Genomic DNA, 20,192 nt, shown 5'->3' with positions numbered 1-20,192 from the left:
TGGTTCTCTCTATTTTATGTTTATTATTTTAGCTCTTATCTTTATAATTTTCTTCTTTGTATTCTCATTGGGCTTATTTTGTTTTTTCATTTTCACAAATGAAAGAGATATGAGATAGATGCCTTCTACTCATTAATTTTCATTTCTCCTTTCTAACAATTAAGGCTGTACGTTTCCCTGTAATTACTTCTTTAGTTGCGCATCACAAGTTTTTTTATATGTAGACTTTCATTATTATCCAGTTCAAAAATATATTCTAATGCCCACTCTGTTATCTTATTTGATCCATGGTTTTTTTTCAGTAGGTATATTTCTTTATTTCCAAACATGAGGATTTTCTGGATCCATCTCTCTCCTTCTTTCTCTCTCTCTTTTTTTTTTTCTTTGAAAAATTAAAACCCAGTGGAAAAGTAGCAGGGTTAGTCCAGTAATAATATGTCTTCTCAAGTGTGCATTTTGCATTCTAAAAATAGTTCACATTATCAACCTTAAAAATAAAATAGCCAGTTATTTTACTAGCAAAATGAGCTTATTCAGTAATGGCAGAGGAATTGCCATTTAGGACATGAAAACTATAGCAAACCACGGGTAGGTCTGGAGAACAAAGGAGAGCAACCTTACTTTATATAGAAAAAGGAGAAGTTGCGAAGGGCTGCTCCAAACCACAGTCCGTTGGAGGAATGTGAACGTTCAGAGTGGCCGAGTTGTTGGAGTTCTCATTGACTGGACTGTTGCTCAACAAGGAGAGAATTGGGTAATAAAGTAAGCTTCCCTCCCAAGAACGTGAAGTAAGCTGTGAAGGAAGGTACATGTGTGGAGAGCTCCCCCTTTAAGACTTCACAACTCCATTTTAAATGAGGTTTCCCTTTATTAATTTTTACAATACGTTAGGTCAGAAAGAAAACATTAGTATTTTCCAAAAGTAGAAAGATTATGAACAGTCCTTATCATTGTACAACAAAACTAGAAATTTAAAATGAAATTTAAAAAAAAGGAAAAGCCCCTTCCATCTGGAAGATTAAAAATCTTCTATTAAAGAACTATTGGAAAAAAAAAAAAAAAAAGAACTATTGGATACAAGGGAAATACAAACTGAAATAAAGGATTCCTGAAAATTAACGAAATGAAAACACAACAAATCAGATTTTATAAGACATATAAAGTAGTGGTGAAGGGGGGAAATTTATAGCTTTAAAGGCATTATAAATGAAGGATGGAAAATAAATGAACTAAATTCCAAACTTGGAAAGTTAGAAAAAGAGCAAAAAGTAAACCAAACGAAAGCACAAGAGGCTAAAAAATAATAAAGATAGAAACAGAAATTAATGAGATAGAGAACGGAAGAACATGTGATTAATCAAAATCTTGTATCTTGAAAAATTTAACAAGCCAGCAAACTAATAGCTAACTTAAGAAAATAGGAGGAAATCGCAAATGCAAAATAACAAATGACAAGTGGGGTAAAACCCACTAATATAGAAGAAATTTTTTAAAATATGAGATTAATTTGCATACCTCTAAACATATTTGAATATTTATATGAAATGGATAATTATTTAGGGAAATACAATTTAACAAAATGGATCCCCGTAAAGATTACAAGTTAAATACCTCAATTTCCATAGAATAAACAAAGTTTTGAAAGAACCATCCCAATGAAAACAAAAAAAACACTAGGTCCAAATGGTTTCATAGGGAAATTCTACCAAACTTCAAGAGTCTAGATAATCACAATGCTAATAAATTGTTTCAGATGAAGGAAAACTTTGAAATTCTTTTTTTTTAATTAGATACTTCATATTATAGTCACTGATTTAGTCATCTATCTCTAGTTGTTGTCAAGGGGCTGAAAGGAAGTAAAATTTCCAAAACACTTTTCAGTCTTCTAGATGCTCTTTGAGTTTACTTTTTCTGAAGCAGCTTTATTGACCTACAATAAACTGTACATATTTAAGTTATGATTTGATCAGTTTTGATATATAGGAGATACCATCACCACAATCAGATCAATGAACATATTCATCTCTCCCAAAAGTTTCTTCATGCCCCTGTGTAACGCCTCACTCTTGCTCCCTTTCCCCAGTCCAGAATCTGTAAAGAACCCCTACAGTTCTTTAAAACGAACAAATAACAAATAACCCAATGAAAAAGGAGGCAAAGGATTTGAATAGACGTTTCTCCAAAGAAGATACACAAATGACCAACAAACAGTTGAAAAGATGCTTAGCATCACTAATCATCAGAGAAATGCAAATCAAAAACACAATGAGATATGGCGTCACACTCAGGATAGCTACTATCAAAAACCCCAGAAACGACTTCTGTGGTGATGCAGTGGTTAAGAATCCACCTGGCAATGCAGGGGACTAGGGTTCGAGCCCTGGTCTGGGAAGATCCCACGTGCTGCGGAGCAGCTAAGCCCGTGCGCCACAACTACTGAGCCTGCGCTCTAGAGCCCGCAAGCCACAACTGCTGAAGCCTGCAAGCCTAGTTTCCTTGTTCTGCAACAAGAGAAGCCACTGCAATGAGCAGCCCGCGCACCACAGCAAAGAGCAGCCCCTACTCACCGCAACTAGAGAAAGCCCACACGCAGCAACGAAGACCCAAAGCAGCCATAAATAAATAAATATATATATATATATATATATATTTAAAAAACAAACCAGAAAATAACAACTGTTGGTAAGGATGTAGAGAAATGAGGATTATGGAGAAATTGGAACTCGTGCACACTGTTGGTGGGAATGTAAAATGGTGCAGCTGCTGTGGAAAATAGTATGGCAGTTCCTCAAAAAATTAAAAATAGAATTACTGTATGATCCAGGAATTCCAGTTCTGGGTGCATACCCAAAAGAATTGAAATCAGGGTTTCAAAGAGATGTTTGTACACCTGTGTTTATTTCAGCATTATTCACAATCGCCAAAGGGTGGGAGCAACTCAAATGCCCATCGACAGATGAATGGATAAACAAAATGTGGTATGTACATACAACTGAATATTATTCACGCTTTAAGGAAGGAAATTCTGACACATGCTGCAACATGAATAAACCTTGAAGACATTATGCTAAGTGAAATAAGCCAGTCACAAAGAAAACAAATACTATATGATTCTACTCAAGTAGTCAAATTCATAGAAACAGAAAGTAGAATGGTGATTGTCAGAGGCTGGGGGGAAAGGGGAAATGGGAAGTTGTTGTTTAATGGGCACACAGTTTCAGTTGTGCAAGGCAGAAAAGTTCTGGAGATTGGTTGCACAGCAATGTGGATATACTTTACATCACTGAACTGTACACTTAAAAACGATTAAGATGGTAAATTTTTGATGTTAGGTATGTTTTAGCACAATTAAAAATAAAAAAGGACAAAGGAGCCAGCTTGAAGGAATTCTATTCCCACTGCCCATATATGAAACAATTTGAGCATCAACGTAAATAATGACTATGGATTACAACCCACTGAATAAATTAAGAATCTTTACTGATAGAAAACAAGTAGGGAAGAAGGGGAAGTTCTTTATAGTAGAATGCCAATTACTAAATGATGATGCCAGCTACTAAAGAATGACTGGGGTTAGAAAGACCATCATTATATAATCATATTATTTCTTCAGGTATGAATCTCCAGTGGATATGAAAACAGTTTTTTTCTAGTTAACTTTTTTATTATTGATTTCTAGCTAATTTACGTTTGGTTGGAAACATGCCATTATGATGTCAGTCCTTTGAAGTTTGTTGAGACATGCCTTGTGACCCAGTACATGGTCAGCTTTTGTAAATGTCTGTTCTTGAAAAGAATGTGTACATTTTGCTGTTGTCAAATTTGTGTTATTCAAGTCTCTGGGTTGTTACTGATTGTTTAGTTACTTGTTCTGTCGATTACTGAGAGAGCTAATTTTATACTATAATTACAATCTTTTTTCTGTTTCTTCTTGTCATTCTATCAGTTTTACTTCATGTATATTTTTTCCATCTTCTTACTTTTAACCTTGCTATACACCTAGCGTTTTAGATGTGTCTCTAATAAACAGCAAATACAATAGTTAGATATCATTTTTAAAATTTCGATTGTAATCTTTTAATCAAGGCAATTAGTCTGTTTACATTTATTATAATTCATAAATTTTTGGATTAAAATCTACTACCTTATTTTTTTCTTTGTATTATATTTTTCCTTTCTTCCCGTTTTATGTAGTTTTCTTACAGGTGAAGTGTTTTTTAAAAAAATCATTTCCCCTTGTAGATTTTAAGTTACATGCTCTGTTTTTGTTCTTTAGTAGTTACTCTAGAAAGTACAACATGCATATTTATCCTCTCCGAGTCTAAAGCTTATCAACACCTTACACTCCCAGGCAATACAAAGGCCTTGGAACACATTCACTCTCTTTACCTCCCTCCTCACTTATGGGTCATTATTGTTGGGTATTTTAACTATATTTTTTTAACCCCAGAGGACATCATTGTTGTTGTTCTGCACAGGCAAGGTTTGCATAAATTTAACCTAATATTTACCACTTTCTTTGTCCTTCAGTCCAGCTATCATCTGAGAACTTCCACCCAGGCTCACTTTTTTACTACCTCAAAGTACATCCTTTAGAATTTCATCTAATGAGAGTCTGCTGGTGACAAACTATTGGTTTTTGATGATCTGAAAATGTCTTTATTTTGCCTTGATTTTTTAAAATAACAACTCTTTTGAGATACAACTCACACACCATAAAATTCACCCATTTTAGGTGTATAATTCAGAGGCTTTTAGTATATTCATAAGCTTGTGCAGCAGTTGTCACACTCAGTTTTAGAACAGCTTTGTCAGCCTGAAGAGAAACCCCACACCCCTAGCCATTAACCCCCAATCTAACCAGCAACCACCCCCGGCCGGCAGTCACTAATTACTCTCTACAGGTTTGCTCATTCTGGACATGTCATATAAATGGGATCATACTATATGTGGTTCCTTATGATTTGTTTTTTTTGTTTTGTTTTGTTTTGTTTTTGCGATACGCGGGCCTCTCGCTGCTGTGGCCTCTCCCGTTGCGGAGCACAGGCTCCGGATGCGCAGGCTCAGCGGCCATGGCTCACGGGCCCAGCCACTCCGCAGCATGCGGGATCTTCCCAGACCGGGGCACGAACCCATGTCCCCTGCATCGGCAAGTGGACTCTCAACTACTGCGCCACCAGGGAAGCTCTGGCTTTTTTCTCTTACCATAATATTTCAAGGTTCATCATTATTGTAGCACTTATCAGTATGCTTTGGTCATTCCTTTGTATGATCAAATAATATTCCATATGGATATACACATTTCCTTTATCCATTCATTCATCAGTTGATGGACTTTGGGTTGTTTCTAGTTTTTGGCTATTATGAATAATGCCCCTGTGAACATTCAGATACAAGTATTTGTTAGAATACCTATCTTCAGTTTTTTTTTTGTGGTACGCGGGCCTCTCACTGTTGTGGCCTCTCCAATTGCGGAGCACAGGCTGCGGACGCGCATGCTTAGTGGCCATGGCTCATGGGCCCAGCCGCTCCGCGGCATGTGGGATCTTCCCAGACCGGGGCACGAACCCATGTCCCCTGCATCGGCAGGCTGACTCTCAACCACTGCGCCACCAGGGAAGCCCTGTTTTCAGTTTTTTTGAGTATATATCTAGGAGTAGAATTGCTGGATCATATGGTAACTCTGTGTTTAACTTTTTGAGGAACTGCCAGACTGATTTCCAAAGCAGCTGCACCATTTTACATTCCCAGCAGCAATGGATAAGGGTTCCAATTTCTCCACATCCTCACCAACACTTTATCTGTTGCTTTTATTATAGCCAGTTTTAAAAATAAAAGGTTTATTGGGATATAATTTATATACCATAAAATTCACCCTTATGCAATTCAGTCTCAATTGTTGAAGGATATTTTTGCTGGGAGAAAAGTTCTAGGTTACTCTCAGCAGACTGAAGATATTCCACTGTTGTCGTTGTCTTTTTTTTTTTTTTTAATTGAAGTATAGGTCATTTACAATGTTGTGTTATATTCCACTGTCTTATGATTTCCAATTTTGCTGAAGAGAAATCGGTTATCTGTCCATATATTGCACAATGAGGGGAATTCCCTGGAAGTCCAGTGGTTAGGACTCGATGCTTACTTTCTTTTTTTTTTTTTTGGCTGTGCTTCATGGCATGTGGAGTCTTAGTTCTTCAACCAGGGATAGAACCCGCACCCCCTGCATTGGAAGCATGAAGTTTTAACCACTGGACCACCAGGGACGTCCCAGGACTTAGTGCTTTCAGTGCCAGGGCCCAGGTTCAATCCCTGGTTGAGGAACTAAGATCCAACAAGCTGCTTGTTACAACCAAAAAGAACCCCAAGGTTTGCACAATGATGTATTTTGGTGTGGATTTATTTTTCTCTGTCCTGTTCAGAATTTGTCTGCTTTCTTTCTTTTTTAAAAATAATTAATTAATTTATTTATTTTTGGCTGTGTTGAGTCTTCGTTGCTGCGTGCGGGCTTTCTCTAGTTGCAGCGAGTGAAGTTGTGGTGCATGGGCTTAGTTGCTCCGCGACATGTGGGATCTTCCCGGACCAGGGCTCAAACCTATGTCCCTTGCATTGGCAGGTGGATTCTTAACCACTGCACCACCAGGGAAATCACTTTTTGCTTTCTTGAATCTGAGGATTTGTGTCTTTCATTTTGGAAATATCCCAGCTATTATCTTTTAAAATATTCTGCCCCAGTTTCTCCTCTTTTTCTGGAACTAGATTTCTAGCTAGATTTATGTTAGACTTTCTTACTCTATCTCCCATGTCTTTTAACTTCTCGTATTTTCCATCTCTTTCTTTAGTTTTCCGTGTATGCATCTATTAAGTCAGAAACTGTGGGAATCTTAAAATTTACCCTACTTTTAAGCTATCAAGTCAGCCTCTAACAGTTATTTATGTGTGCGCGTGCACACACACAGACATGCACATAAATGTTTACACGTGTACTGACGAGACACAAGACCCCTGAGTCAGAGATATAGATGGTTTATTGCAGCAATACCTTGCATCCATTCCCTACACCCTAATTCCCACAGGGTGATGGGATAAGGGCTAGATGATACCTGTGTATACAGTTGAGTGCATCACAGGAAAGAAACCCCAAAATTCAGAGACTCTGAGCACTTGAGGGTTTCTGGCACATCTGCACAAACTCCCTTCCAGAGAGATCACTTTTTACCTTAGAATGTAGGCAAATCTCCCCTGGGTGAGAGGGGAAGGAGCCTTGAGGATTATTATCTTGAATGTAGGGAAATGTCTCCAGGGAGAGAAAAGAAAGGGCTTTATCTTTACTACTGTGAGATGTCTCTGGGGGAAGTGTGACTCCAAATCTCACCAGAGGAATACAGCAGCCAAGACCATCTGCTACTTCACATGTCCTTTGCTCAGAAGGCTTGGACCATGTAAGAATGTGAGAAATCCATGGAGCCAGATCCTGGATACTTTCTTCTGGTTTTACCCCCACTTTACTAATGATCTCTTTAGCTGTGTGTAGTCTACTGGTAAATCTATCTGTTGAATTCTGAATCTTGGTTATTGTATCTTTCATTCCTAAAAGTTCTACTGGCAAGGTCAACTTTATAGTTTTCTGTTTACTGTAGATATTTTCAAGCTTGTCTTTTATTTTTGTAAACATAAGTTTAATTGCTTTATACTGCTATGTCTGATACTGTTTGACTATTTCTGTTACAACTAGTTCTCATTCCTGGTGCCTTGTTTACTTGTGTGGTTGACAATTTTTGTCTGTATTTGCTATATATTGTCTTGTTGTGGGAACTATTTAAGGCCTAAGATAAAGGCATAGTCCTCCAGAGACATTTTTGCATTTGCATTTGGAAGATGCCTTGGAGTTAGGATCACTTTAATCTAAATTCATGACTTGGATTTTTTTAAAAATATGTGGGTGAAAAAAATTGGGTTCAGAAGATTCTCAGGTTTGTGGTTTCAGAGTCTCTCCCATTCAGTCCCTCAGCAATTGATAACTTTACTTACAGATACCTGGGGATAGAAGTGAGGTTTAATTTTGGTTTACCTTTGCCCAGATGGTATAGCCCTTCGGGGTGCTGGTTTTATAGGGGAACATTTCCCACCATGGTTGTTCCCTAACTTTGATTCTGTCCATCTTTTTCCTCCAAGGCTAGCAAAACTGATGTTCAGATTCTCAGGACTAGACAGGACGAAAACAACTGTCAATGCTCTCCTTACCTCTCTGGGTTCCCATTTTTGGCCTGATCATTTTAACTTCTTGTTAGAGATTTACTGTATTTAATAATTTCCTTTTTTTTTTGCTTTCTATTTTTAATTCTTATTTTATTTGTTTGTTTGTTTTGCGGTACGTGGGCCTCTCACTGTTGTGGCCTCTCCCGTTGCGGAGCACAGGCTCCGGACGCACAGGCTCAGCGGCCATGGCTCACAGGCCTAGCGGCTCTGCGGCATGTGGGATCTTCCCGGACCAGGGCACAAACCCGTGTCCCCTGCATGGACAGGTGGACTCTCAACCACTGCGCCACCAGGGAAGCCCTAATTCTTATTTTGTATTGGAGTATAGTAGATTAACGATGTTGTGTTAGTTTCAGGTGTACAGCAAAGTGATTCAGTTCTATATAAACATGTGTCTATTCTTTTTCAACTTCTTTTCCCATTTAGGTTATTACAGAGTGTTGAGCAGAGTTCCCTGTGCTGTAGTGTAGGCCCTTGTTGGTTATCTATCTGTCTATCTATTTATTTATTTATGACTGCATTGGATCTTCGTTGCTGCACGTGGGCTTTCTCTGGTTGTGGTGAGCGGGGGCTACTCTTTGTTGCGGTGCATGGGCTTCTCATTGTGGTGGCTTCGCTTGTTGTGGAGCACAGGCTCTAGGCGCGTGGGCTTCAGTAGTTGTGGCACATGGGCTTAGTTGCTCCGTGGCATGTGGGATCTTCCCAGACCAGGGATCAAACCCATGTCACCTGCATTGGCAGGCGGATTCTTAACCACTGTACCACCAGGGAAGTCCCTGGTTATCTATTTTAAATATAACTGTGTGTACACAGCTCAAACTCCCAATCTATCCCTCACCCTCACCCTGTATTTAATAATTTCTTATTTTATCCAGCAATAATCTAGAATAATTGTCAATAAGCCTTTTCAGTAAAGGACCAGATAGTAAATATTTTAGGCTTTGTAGACCATTCTCTGTCGTAACTACCCAACTACGGTGCTAAAGTAGCCTTAGGCAGTATGTGAACAAACAGGCCTGTGAATCATAGTTTTGCCAACTCCTGATGTAGAATATATTGCATACTGATTATGCCAATAACATTTGTTAAATATTGATTACCCTATTTTGTTATGTTTCTCTCATTAAACACTGTATTTTGGAGACTAGGATTTTCTCTGTCTCTCTCTCACTCTCTCTTTCTACGTTGGGTCTTCGTTGCTGAGCACGGGCTTTCTCTGGTTGCGGCGAGCGGGTGCTACTCTTAATTGCGGTGCGCAGGCTTTTCATTGCAGTGGCTTTTCTTGTTGTGGAGCACGGGCTCTAGTTGCACAGGCTTCAGTAGTTGTGGCACGTGGGCTCAGTAGTTGTGGCTTGCAGGCTTTAGAGCACAGTCTCAATAGTTGTGGCGCACGGGCTTAGTTGCTCCGCGGCATGTGGGATCTTCCTGGACCAGGGGTCAAACCCGTGTCCCCTGCATTGACAGGCGGATTTCTAACCACTGTGCCACCAGGGAAGCCCTAGGATTATCTTTTTCAAAGATGAGTACCATGCCATTTGGGGACTTCCCTGGTGGCGCAGCAGTTAAGACTCCATGCTGCCAATGCAGGGGGCTGGGTTTGATCCCTGGTCCGGAAACTAGATCCCACATGCATGCTGCAACTAAGAGTTTGCATGCCACAACTAAGGAACCTGCATGCCACAACTAAGGAGCCCGTGAGCCACAACTAAGGAGCCTGCCTGCTGCAGCTGAGACCCAGTGCAACCAAATAAATAAATAAATGTTTAAAAAGAAAATAGCTGAGTACCATGCCATTTAAATTAGTTACATTTAATATGATTATAATATTTCTAATGCTAGTTCCCACCCATTGTTATTTAGTATTCTTGTTTCATGCTTTTGTCACATGAATTTTAGAAGTGTTTTTGTTGAGTTTTGTGCAATATTCTTGTGGTGTTTTAATTGGAATTTTGTTGAACTCACAAATTAATTTGTGAAAAACTGTTACCTTTGTGATATTTAAACCTTTCATTTAAGAACATGAAATATTTCTCTATCCAAATCTTTATTTATCCTAGTAATATTTGGTCATTTTCTTTATATCATGAAGATGTATGTCTTTTGTTAGGTTAATTGGTAGTTTAATGTTTTTCGTTGCTATTGTTAATTGAATGCTTTTTAAAAATTATATTTTCTAGCTCGTTATTACTACTACATGAGAATGCATTTGACTTTTGTGGGTTTATATTTACCTTTTATTTACCCACTTTACTGAAGTTTTAATTATCTATTGTTACGACTGATTTTCTTTGAATTGTGTTGGTATATAATCGAATTGTCTACATGTATGATATCCTCATCTCTTCTTTTCTAGTATTTCCCTTTTTGAATATCTTTGCATTGGTAAGAATGTCTAACATGAGAGTGAAAATAAGAGAACAGTCTCATTTTAGCCCCTATTTTTAATGGATTCATCCCTGTTGTAAAATATAAGATATTGTATTGGGTCTTGATTTTAAGTACTTCTAATTTTATGTTTAAATATATCTGTTAGAAATGTTTTGAGTTCAATAGATGCCATTTCAAATATGCATTGATAATACATACTATGTGATTCCATATATCCATATAAGTTCAGGAATAGGCAAAACTAACCTATGGTGAATAAGTCAGTTAATGGTTATATCTGGGGTGTATTAACTGGGAAAAGGCACAAGAAAGCATACTGATATGCTAAAAATGTTCTGTATCTCTATTTGAATGTTGTTCATGCAGTTATATACATAAGTAAAACTATATTGAGACATACACTTAAGATCAGAGAAGTAGTTAGAAGTAATTCTGTTTGTTACTGTAAATGTGATATGTTTCTTGCTTAGCCACTTGTAGGGTTTTAAAAGAATGTTGCCCTTTAGTTTAATTTCAGGAGACTATGTCTTAGTCTTATCTAGTTCAATAAAGGTCCTCTCAATTTCTGGCCTGAATTATTTTTATTTGTTCAAGATACTGTTGAGATAGGACTCCTTTAATCATTTATTATTTGTGAGTGGTTTCTTTTACTACTTCAAGAAGTCTCATTCGCTGGATATATTTTTTATATTCCAGCCCTGGTTTGTTGTCATTCTCTCATACCTTTTTTTTCATTGATTTATTTATTCTTTCTATGTATGGATATGGTTTTCTAGTTTACTTGTTTCATTCAATAATTTTTTTTGCACTGTTCAATCAGCTTTTTACTTATTTATATTGTTTTACAATGCCATGATAACTTCCTTCATGTACATGAGAGAAATTTTTAATCATTTTCCAAATTATACTTGTGCCTTTTGTGGTGAGTCTAATTCAGAAGCCTTATCCGTTTCTTGGCTCTCATTGTTCATCCCCTTTAGTATTGTGAAACTTTGCACTAGTCTCTATTTATTTTCCATTTATTTTCTTCTTTTAATTTTGTATCACTGATCTTTGCTGTTGAGGAACAATTTTTTTGCGTGTCAAACAATTTTATTGATATTTTTTGCTTCTCAGTACTCACTAACTCCTTAAAAGCATTACTGCTGAAGGCTGTTGAGAAGGAAAATTGTGTACTTGCTATCATGCTTCAGAATATGACTGACTAGAGGATGCTACCCTGTGGGAATAACCAAAGAGCAGTGTAGCTTGAAAATAGGGAAGGGTGCCCCAGGGTTAAGGTTGACTACATGCCAACTATGAATCCATAATATGTCCCTACAGTTACGAATCAAACACATGTACTATTGAGATGACTAAATATGTATATCAAGTCGTACTGTGGAATAATATTGGAAAACTCTATTAGAATACCATGGCTAGGGGGAATCCCCTGGTGGTCCAGTGGTTAGCACGCAGTCCTTTCACTTCAGGGGGGCACGGGTTCGATCCCTGGTCAGGGAACCAAGAACCTGCATGCCACATGGCACAGCCAATAAATAAATAAACCCTCTTTCTAAAAAAGAAAAAGAATACCATGGCCAGTTTTGATATAAAAATAAATAAGGTATGAAAAATTGTAGAAAGTTGAGACAGGAACAATACAAACTTAGAAGGAATGTGGGGAAAGGTTAAGTAATGATGCCATGGACCATTTTGTCCTGCTTTGTCTTAAGCCTGAAGGACTGTGTGCCTCTGCCTCTGTGTCAGCCATCCAGTCGTTTGAGGTTGAAATTTTGAGAGGGCAGTAGTGTGACTTCACTCTTTTTTTTATTCTTTTATTTATTCTGTGAAAAACTTCCATATTGGACAGGACCTTGGAGAGAGCATACTTCAGTGAAAGGCCAGTGCTTTTAAACTGGATGTAAAATGGAGAGGTGCCTTTGGATGTGCAGGGACTGTGGTCTTAAAATATTCACCACTAAAAATAAAAATCAGGGCTCCTTGGGGAAATGGCTGATTCTAAGTCTGGGGCAAAAAAATGCACAAGATAAATCTGGGATGTCTTTTCATTCCAGTTAGTAAGGAAGCTCTCAAAACCTACTAAGTTTATGTCAAAAGTACTGAAGAGTCAACCTGGAAAGGCTCCCACTGGACAAACGTGAAACAGTTTCAGAATCGATAAGGATGATAATTATATTGGATTAAAACATACCTAATGGTTAATTCATGAGTTTATAATGATGCTGAGAAAAAGATTCACAACCATTAGAGGCTGTTAGAGAATTAACTCATTATTTTGAAAACTAATAAATAAAGGAAAAGAATCCAACATTTATCCTGTCTTTTCTATGTCAGCTGTACCACTGGGTAACAAAATAATAGATCAGAGAACATTTCTCTTGATAGAACTATTCCAGCTAATGAATGAAGAAGGAATGACAGAATTAAAATATCACTATTTTGGGAGGTTGACTTCTAGAATGGTGAAGTGAGGACCTTAGATGTGTGTACAGATGAAACAGTATTGGATGAGCTGATAATAGTTGATGAGTTGATAAACGTTGAAAGTGGGTGGTGGGTTGGTAACAACTTTATTAAGATATAATTCACATATCAGTGTGAATTATTCAGTGTTTATTAATTAGCTGTTTCACCTAAAGCATTTTAAAGAGGAAGAAGAGGCAGAAATCATTCCTTCTTCTGGAGAAGGTGGAACAAAATCTATATCATAATCATCTTCATGAAGCTCAACACATGGAGATTTCCCAGTTGAACTTTCTACCAAGTTTTTCTTTTTTCACTGTTATCTAAAGTAAAGCAGTTGTTAAACATAGATTATTTTAATTATTAGCGAGTGGAGTATGATATATGTAAAACTTCATATTTCCATGAATATCATTTAGTATTGTTAATCCTTCTAAGATATATGGCGTAAAATAAAAGGAGATCTCTGGTAAACATAGAATGGGAAAGAGGGTTATAACTCTCAGCTCAAATGAATGAGCATTGTTTACTAGCCGTATATTCTGCTATCCCATCTTCCTTTGGCCCCAGTAATTTTAAGGTGGCTTAAGCTACACATTATCCCAGGCAGTAGCTCAGCAGTATCACAATTTGTTACACAAGAGGTGTAAATATGCTTGGTAAAAGTGTTCTTTCAGGTTGAAACTAGGTAATTATGAAGCACGGTATCTTGCTGGTAAACCATGGCTGTCATTGGTGGTGCTCTTCCTTCTTTTCCCGATTTTCCCCTTAGGCAGAGAATTCAGTTATTCCTTTGTTCTTTGGGTTTTCAGTGTGCTTTGATCATTTTCTCCCACCTCACTCCCCATTTGGCTTCCGTTTATGCTTCAAGCCTAGGCCAGGTCCCATTTTTCTGCAAGCCTTTTCCTAATAAGCCCTTCCCTAATGTCTTTTGTGCTTATTTTAGCATTGGGGGAAAACCAGGTCATTTGCTATTTAAGTGAGACTTCAGTTAGTTAAAGATTATATATTTCAAATGTTACCGGTTGTAAATGTCAAAACAGTTTTTTGACCAAAACAAAAAACAAAAGAAAAAACGTCATTACTCTGGACACAGTTGGAACAGTGCTCTACCCCCCAATAAATAGTGTGGTTAATGCAAAGTGCATAACTCCACTGATATTTTTTTCCCTCACTTTTTAGGATCATGGCTGCTGTTCCTCAAAATAATCTACAGGAGCAACTGGAACGTCATTCAGCCAGAAAACTTAATAATAAATTAAGTCCTTCAAAACCAAAATCTTCGTAAGTATTTTGGTTGGTTTGCTTCCATCCAGGCACTAACACACAAGTGAAATACCATCTCTTTCAACCCTTTCATTGTAGAGATGAGGAAATGAAGCTGAGAGGGTCAGTGATTTTCCTGCTTTGCAAATTAATGGTAGAGCATGTTTTAGCAACGCTAGGTAATGTATTGTTCAGCACCTTTGCATGGTTTCTAGCACATGGTTTTTGTTCAGTAAATATTCATTGAATGAATGAATACAAATCTTGTAAATTTGGGCAGATCGGTGTTTTTAATATTTTAATATAATTTTATATCCTTTTCAAAAACCGTTTCTAAGGAAACTATAGCTCTCCAGTTCTGTTCTTTCCTCCAAGCTATATTCCAAACTCCTTCTAACAGTACCTAACATTTTATAATCTTTATTGTGCCCTTACCAGATTCTAGACACCATTCTGTGTGCTTGACTTCAAAGTCACCATTGACCTTCATGTCACTAAATCCATCCGATGTCCAGGACTCTTGCCTCTTTCACTTGTCTTTCAGATTTCAGCATAGCTGGCAGTTTTTGACTCTTCCCCATAAAACTTGTATCAGAGTAGAGACAAGTAGCCACGTTTTTTCGCCTACTCCGTCCCCTCCCTCTGGAGAGGTTTTTTTTTTTTTTTTTTTTTTTTTTTTTTTTTTTTTTTTGCGGTACGCGGGCCTCTCACTGTTGTGGCCTCTCCCGTTGTGGAGCACAGGCTCCGGACGTGCAGGCTCAGCGGCCATGGCTCATGGGCCCCGCCGCTCCGCTGCACGTGGGATCTTCCTGGACCGGGTCACGAACCTGCGTCCCCTGCATCGGCAGGCAGACTGTCAACCACTGCGCCACCAGGGAAGCCCTGGAGAGGCTATTAATTAAGGACTATGAGCCTGAGAAACAAAGTAGTAGGAATGGTCCAGATACTCTCAAAGCTGAATAATTAGCCTCTGAATAGGAAGAATCAGAGCATACAAAGCATAATTTAAGTTACCTTACACATTTTAAAATCAGAGAGGGAGATAGATTCTTCGCTCGCTCATTTGTGATGCAAGGAAGTAAGTTGTTATATAAATTAGGGTTTTGTTATGTATACTTGCTGGGTTTGTATACTTGCTGGGTTTTGTGTACTTGCTGGGTTTGTTGAAATTAATCCATCTAATTCAGTTTTTCGATTATTTTTCAGAGGTTTCACTTTTAAAAAGAAAGTATCTTCAGCCAACGATGTGTCTGTAACTAGTGTGTCAGTAGCAAAAGCTCCTGTGTTGAATGATAAAGATGTTAATATTACTGAAGCCTTTTCCTTCAGTGAACCTTTTCCCCACACCACAAATCAGCAGACAAAGATCAATGACTTTAAAAATACTCCAGCTGGACAGCAAACTAAGAGAGTTGGTTCAAAACCGTTATTGCCAAATTTGTCACAGGTTCCTCAGGAAGTTTTATGCACTACCCAGAACACACTGCTTGTAAAGGAATCCCGTGATGCTACTTTCAAGAGATTAGAATTTAGTTCTTCATCAGATTCTCTTATTACCTTCAATGATTGGGATGATACGGATGACTTTGATACTTCTGGAGATTCAAAAGCATTTGTGACACCACGCCAAAACCACTTCATAAGAGTAAGCACTGCTCAGAAATCAAAAAAGTGTAAGAGGAACTTTCTAAAAGCACACCTTGATAAAACAAATACAGTAAAGACTGATTTGACTCCTTCCTCCTCTGAGAGCAAGCAGGCATTTTTGACTAAGAAACAGAAGGATGACTCAGAATGGTTAAATAGTGATGTGATTTGCATTGATGATGACCCCAATTCCGAAGAGCTTATAAATGAAGATACTCAGGAAAATCATCCTTTAAAAACTCATTTGGGAGAGGAAAGAGGTAAAAATTATTGTTTTATTTCATTTCAAAAGGTTGTATTAGTTTATTCAAAGCTAGGCATTGGGAACAGCAGCAAATATGATTTAGCTTTTGTCCTTAGGATGTACAGAGGTGCTTATACATCCTAAGCACCATCTGTTGGCCACGTTCTTGAGGCAGGGCATACTAAGGAAATGAAAGATTTTATTCTGCTATTTATATAAACAACAAGGATAGCTCCGTGATTTTATATATGAAGAAATATGTAGAGGGACTTCTCTGGTGGCGCAGTGGTTAAGAATCTGCCTGCCAGTGCAGGGGACACAGGTTCGAGCCCTCGTCCAGGAAGATCTCACATGCCACGGAGCAACTAAGCCCATGAGCCCCAATTACTGAGCCTGCACTCTAGAGCCCATGAGCCACAACTACTGAAGCCTGCGCACCTAGAGCCCATGCTCCGTAACAAGAGAAGCCACCACAGTGAGAAGCCCACGCACTGCAATGAAGAGTAGCCCCCTCTCGCCACAACCAGAGAAAGCCCATGTGCAACAACAAAGACCCAATGCAGCCAAATAAATAAATTTAATTAATTAATTAATTTTTAAAAAAAGAAATATGTAGAGAATATAATGCTTAGTGAAATAAGTCAGAGAAAGAAAACTACTATATGATATCACATGTGGAATCTAAAAAATAATAATAATGAATCTATATACAAAACAGAAACAGACTTGCAGACATAGAAAACAAACTTATGGTTACCAAAGGGGAGAGGGAAGGGGGAGGGACAAATTAGGAATATGGGATTAACAGATACAAACTACTGTATGTAAAATAGATAAGCAACAAGGATTTATTGTATAGCACAGGGAATTATACCCAATATCTAGTAATACCCTATAATGGAATATAATCTGCAAAAAAAACTGAATCACTTTGCTGTACACCTGAAACTAACACAATATTGTAAATCAACTATACTTCAATAAAAAGAAAAGAAAAGAAGGTCCATAGAAGTTAAAAAGGCTTCTTAATGGTCTACTGGCTGGTTGGTAGTAGAAATGGGATGTGAAACTAAGCCTTTGTGTTATAATTCTTTTATGGTTTGTACCACCTAATGTTGATGTATGATATGATCTAATCATGCTATTAAAGTATTTTAAATTACATGCAAATTGTTTTCTGTTTAGGTCTCATAGTTATTAGATGTCTAGAACTTAATAGCTGACATTAGCCATATGTGGAGGTACCCACGTTATGAAACAGTTGTAAATATGAGACTAATATTTTTAAACACCTGAATCCCATCAAGGTTACTATAGGGTGAGAGAGGACTGAAAAGTGATTGATAATAAGCAAAACTATAGTCTAATCAAACATGTTGCTATTTATGAAGAGAAAATTTGGTAAAAGGTAAACTAGAGAGCAACAGTTTGGCAGTGTTTTCCCACATAGTCGAGAGAGACACTCTGGGAGACTTAAATAACTAAGACACCTTTGTGGTAAAGTAGAGATTGTTTATCTGTATAAACAACAGTCTTTGTACAATTATCAGGCTTACTTGTACTTCACTCTTATTTAAGTGTGAATGAAAAATAGAGAAACGAAAGTACTGATAATAAGGATGGTTTCATAATTTAACCGGAGACAGTCATGAAAATCCTTAAGCAAATCGTCAGCCTCAATCCAGCACTCATTGGACTTAATCCAGTTGACTCAATCATCGTTTATGAAAAAACAAGGCAACACTAACGTGTGAGAGGAGAGAACTCGTATCGCACAGAGTGGTGTTAGTGCTTATGACTTGCTCAGAGCACTCACAAGTGCTCACACCCTGTTCTTTCTGTCTCATTAATATTAAAATAACCTATGTTTATCAGCTGTTTTTTTGTACTTTAGATAATTGTGAAAAGAAGAAAAACTTGGAAGAAGTGGAATTACATTCAGTTGAGAAATCTTCATGTGTTGAGCTTGATGAAGATGATTATGACATAGATTTTGTTCCACCTTCTCCAGAAGAAGGAATGACTTCAACCTCTTCATCCTCTTTAAAATGCTCTAGGTAAAATAGTTTATTAATTAATAAACATTGATTCTTGGGTAGCTGAAATAATTTTAGTTATGTAGTATCATCTCAAAATTGATTTATTTCATGCTTCTGCACAATTTATTTTGTATCCAAATGAAAGCATCAAAAAGCCCCTATTTATTTACATTTTATTTAATTGTTGGTATTCTAAAGCTGTAAAGTTCCATTATGATTCATTACATGGGACCTCTAAACAGTTTTATGTAATTGATCTTGGCATGTGGAATATAGTCCTAAAGATACTGTATTTCCAATCTCATGTACCTGAAATGACCCAAAACTAACACCTTATTTGTGAAGTGACTTAGTATGTAATGTGTTCTTCTTCGTCTTCTTTTTTTTTTTTTTATTTTTTAAAAAATCCAAATAGAATTGACCATTGTATTTGTCATTCACTGAATTTTGGTAAATTAGTGATTATGATTGTGGTTAAGTGGTAGTATTATGGGAAAAATAGAGTCCACATAATTCATTATAGTTCATTAATAGCTGAAAATACTAATAGTCTTTGTTACCTCCATCCTCACCCCAGTCTAAATCACAGTTCAGTTGAGTGGTCTGGTATATACTCTGCTGTTAACCATATTTTGATGAGAAACAAATCCCTCTAGTATATCACCTGAAGGCAGGAAGGAGGTGTTTGCCTGCATAACCTAGTTTTCTCTAGGTTTTTGTTTTAACAGGTGGGTTGAGAAGTTAAAGGAGGTGGGAAAGGTTGAAGCATGATTGCTGTTAGACAACAAAACAGAAAAACTGTAAGAGCTCCCCTCTTTCATCTCCCAGTAGAAATTGAGACAGAATTGTAGGAAAAAAACTGAGCAAGAGTTCATATAGCATTCATCAGCATTCTCTTTTAACAGGAGCAGCAGTTGAGGCCTAAGGAGGAGCAGGGGATTGTCTGGGGTGATAATTAACGGCAAATGGACTAAGATCCAGTGTAGGGTTATTTCCTGGGCCATACCATTCCCTGTTGACTGCCTGGCTTTTTTCTTTGTTTATTAAAAAAGTGTGTATTGCACAGATAACATTGTAACCACATTAACAGGATACTTACTGGTAGTCTTACAGTCCCACAAACCGAACATTTTCTGTATCCACATTAAGTTTTTTTATTTTTTTTAATTGAAGTATAGTTGATTTACAATATTGTGTTAGTTTCAGGTATACAGCATAGTGATTCAGTTTTGTTTTGTTTTGTTTTCAATTATATTCCATTATAGGTTGTTACAAGACATTGAGTATAACGCTCTGTGCTATACAGTAAATCCTTATTCCTTATCTATTTTGTGTCTGTACTCCTAATTTGTTCCTCCCCCATTCCCTAGCCACATTGTTTTGTTTCTTCTCTACATGTGTAGATGATTTTTACGTTGCCATAATCAACATGTAGCTATAATTTTTCAATCTGCTTTTCTTTTAACATTATTTTTAAAACATTTTACATATTGCTACAGTCATTATTTTTAGTCCTTTTAATGGCTACATAATTTAATGAATTTTCATACCATAATTTATTTTACCTAGATCTTCAGCAGTTGGAAAATGGTTGTTTCCAAGGTAAATTCTCTCTATATTTTTCCATTGCAACCTAGTATACATATTTGTATACATTATAAAACTAAAATAGAATTTTCACAAATGATACTGTATGTGCAGTGCACACAAATTTTCTGTTATATTTTATTTCATTTTAAAGTGCTGGTTGTGACTTCTGAATTAATTTCAGAGGTGTAATGGTCAGGTAATATATGACAGAAAAGAGAACATGTTTTTGTAACTCCTGTATTCCTAAACCTCTTTAGCTGGGCCTCAAAATCCTTCATCTTCAGACCCCAAATTACCTT

General features: G+C 37.2%; 1 protein-coding gene across 2 annotated transcripts in view; it reads left to right on the top strand.

The window, feature by feature from the left end:
* Positions 1-14,293: 14,293 nt before the first annotated feature.
* Positions 14,294-20,192, top strand: part of BLM (BLM RecQ like helicase) — a 64,008-nt gene continuing 58,109 nt past the window's right edge. For both annotated transcript variants that reach the window (XM_065871474.1, XM_065871475.1), the window contains exons 1-3: positions 14,294-14,391; positions 15,580-16,280; positions 18,159-18,321. In XM_065871474.1, coding sequence (XP_065727546.1) covers positions 14,294-14,391; positions 15,580-16,280; positions 18,159-18,321 — 962 coding nt within the window. The remainder of the gene's footprint in view (positions 14,392-15,579; positions 16,281-18,158; positions 18,322-20,192) is intronic.

This window comes from Phocoena phocoena, chromosome 2 (genome assembly GCF_963924675.1).
Source record: "Phocoena phocoena chromosome 2, mPhoPho1.1, whole genome shotgun sequence".
In the NCBI taxonomy this organism is placed as follows: domain Eukaryota; kingdom Metazoa; phylum Chordata; class Mammalia; order Artiodactyla; family Phocoenidae; genus Phocoena; species Phocoena phocoena.
Note: the sequence above shows the minus strand (reverse complement) of the source record. Positions and strands in the feature narration are given on the sequence as shown.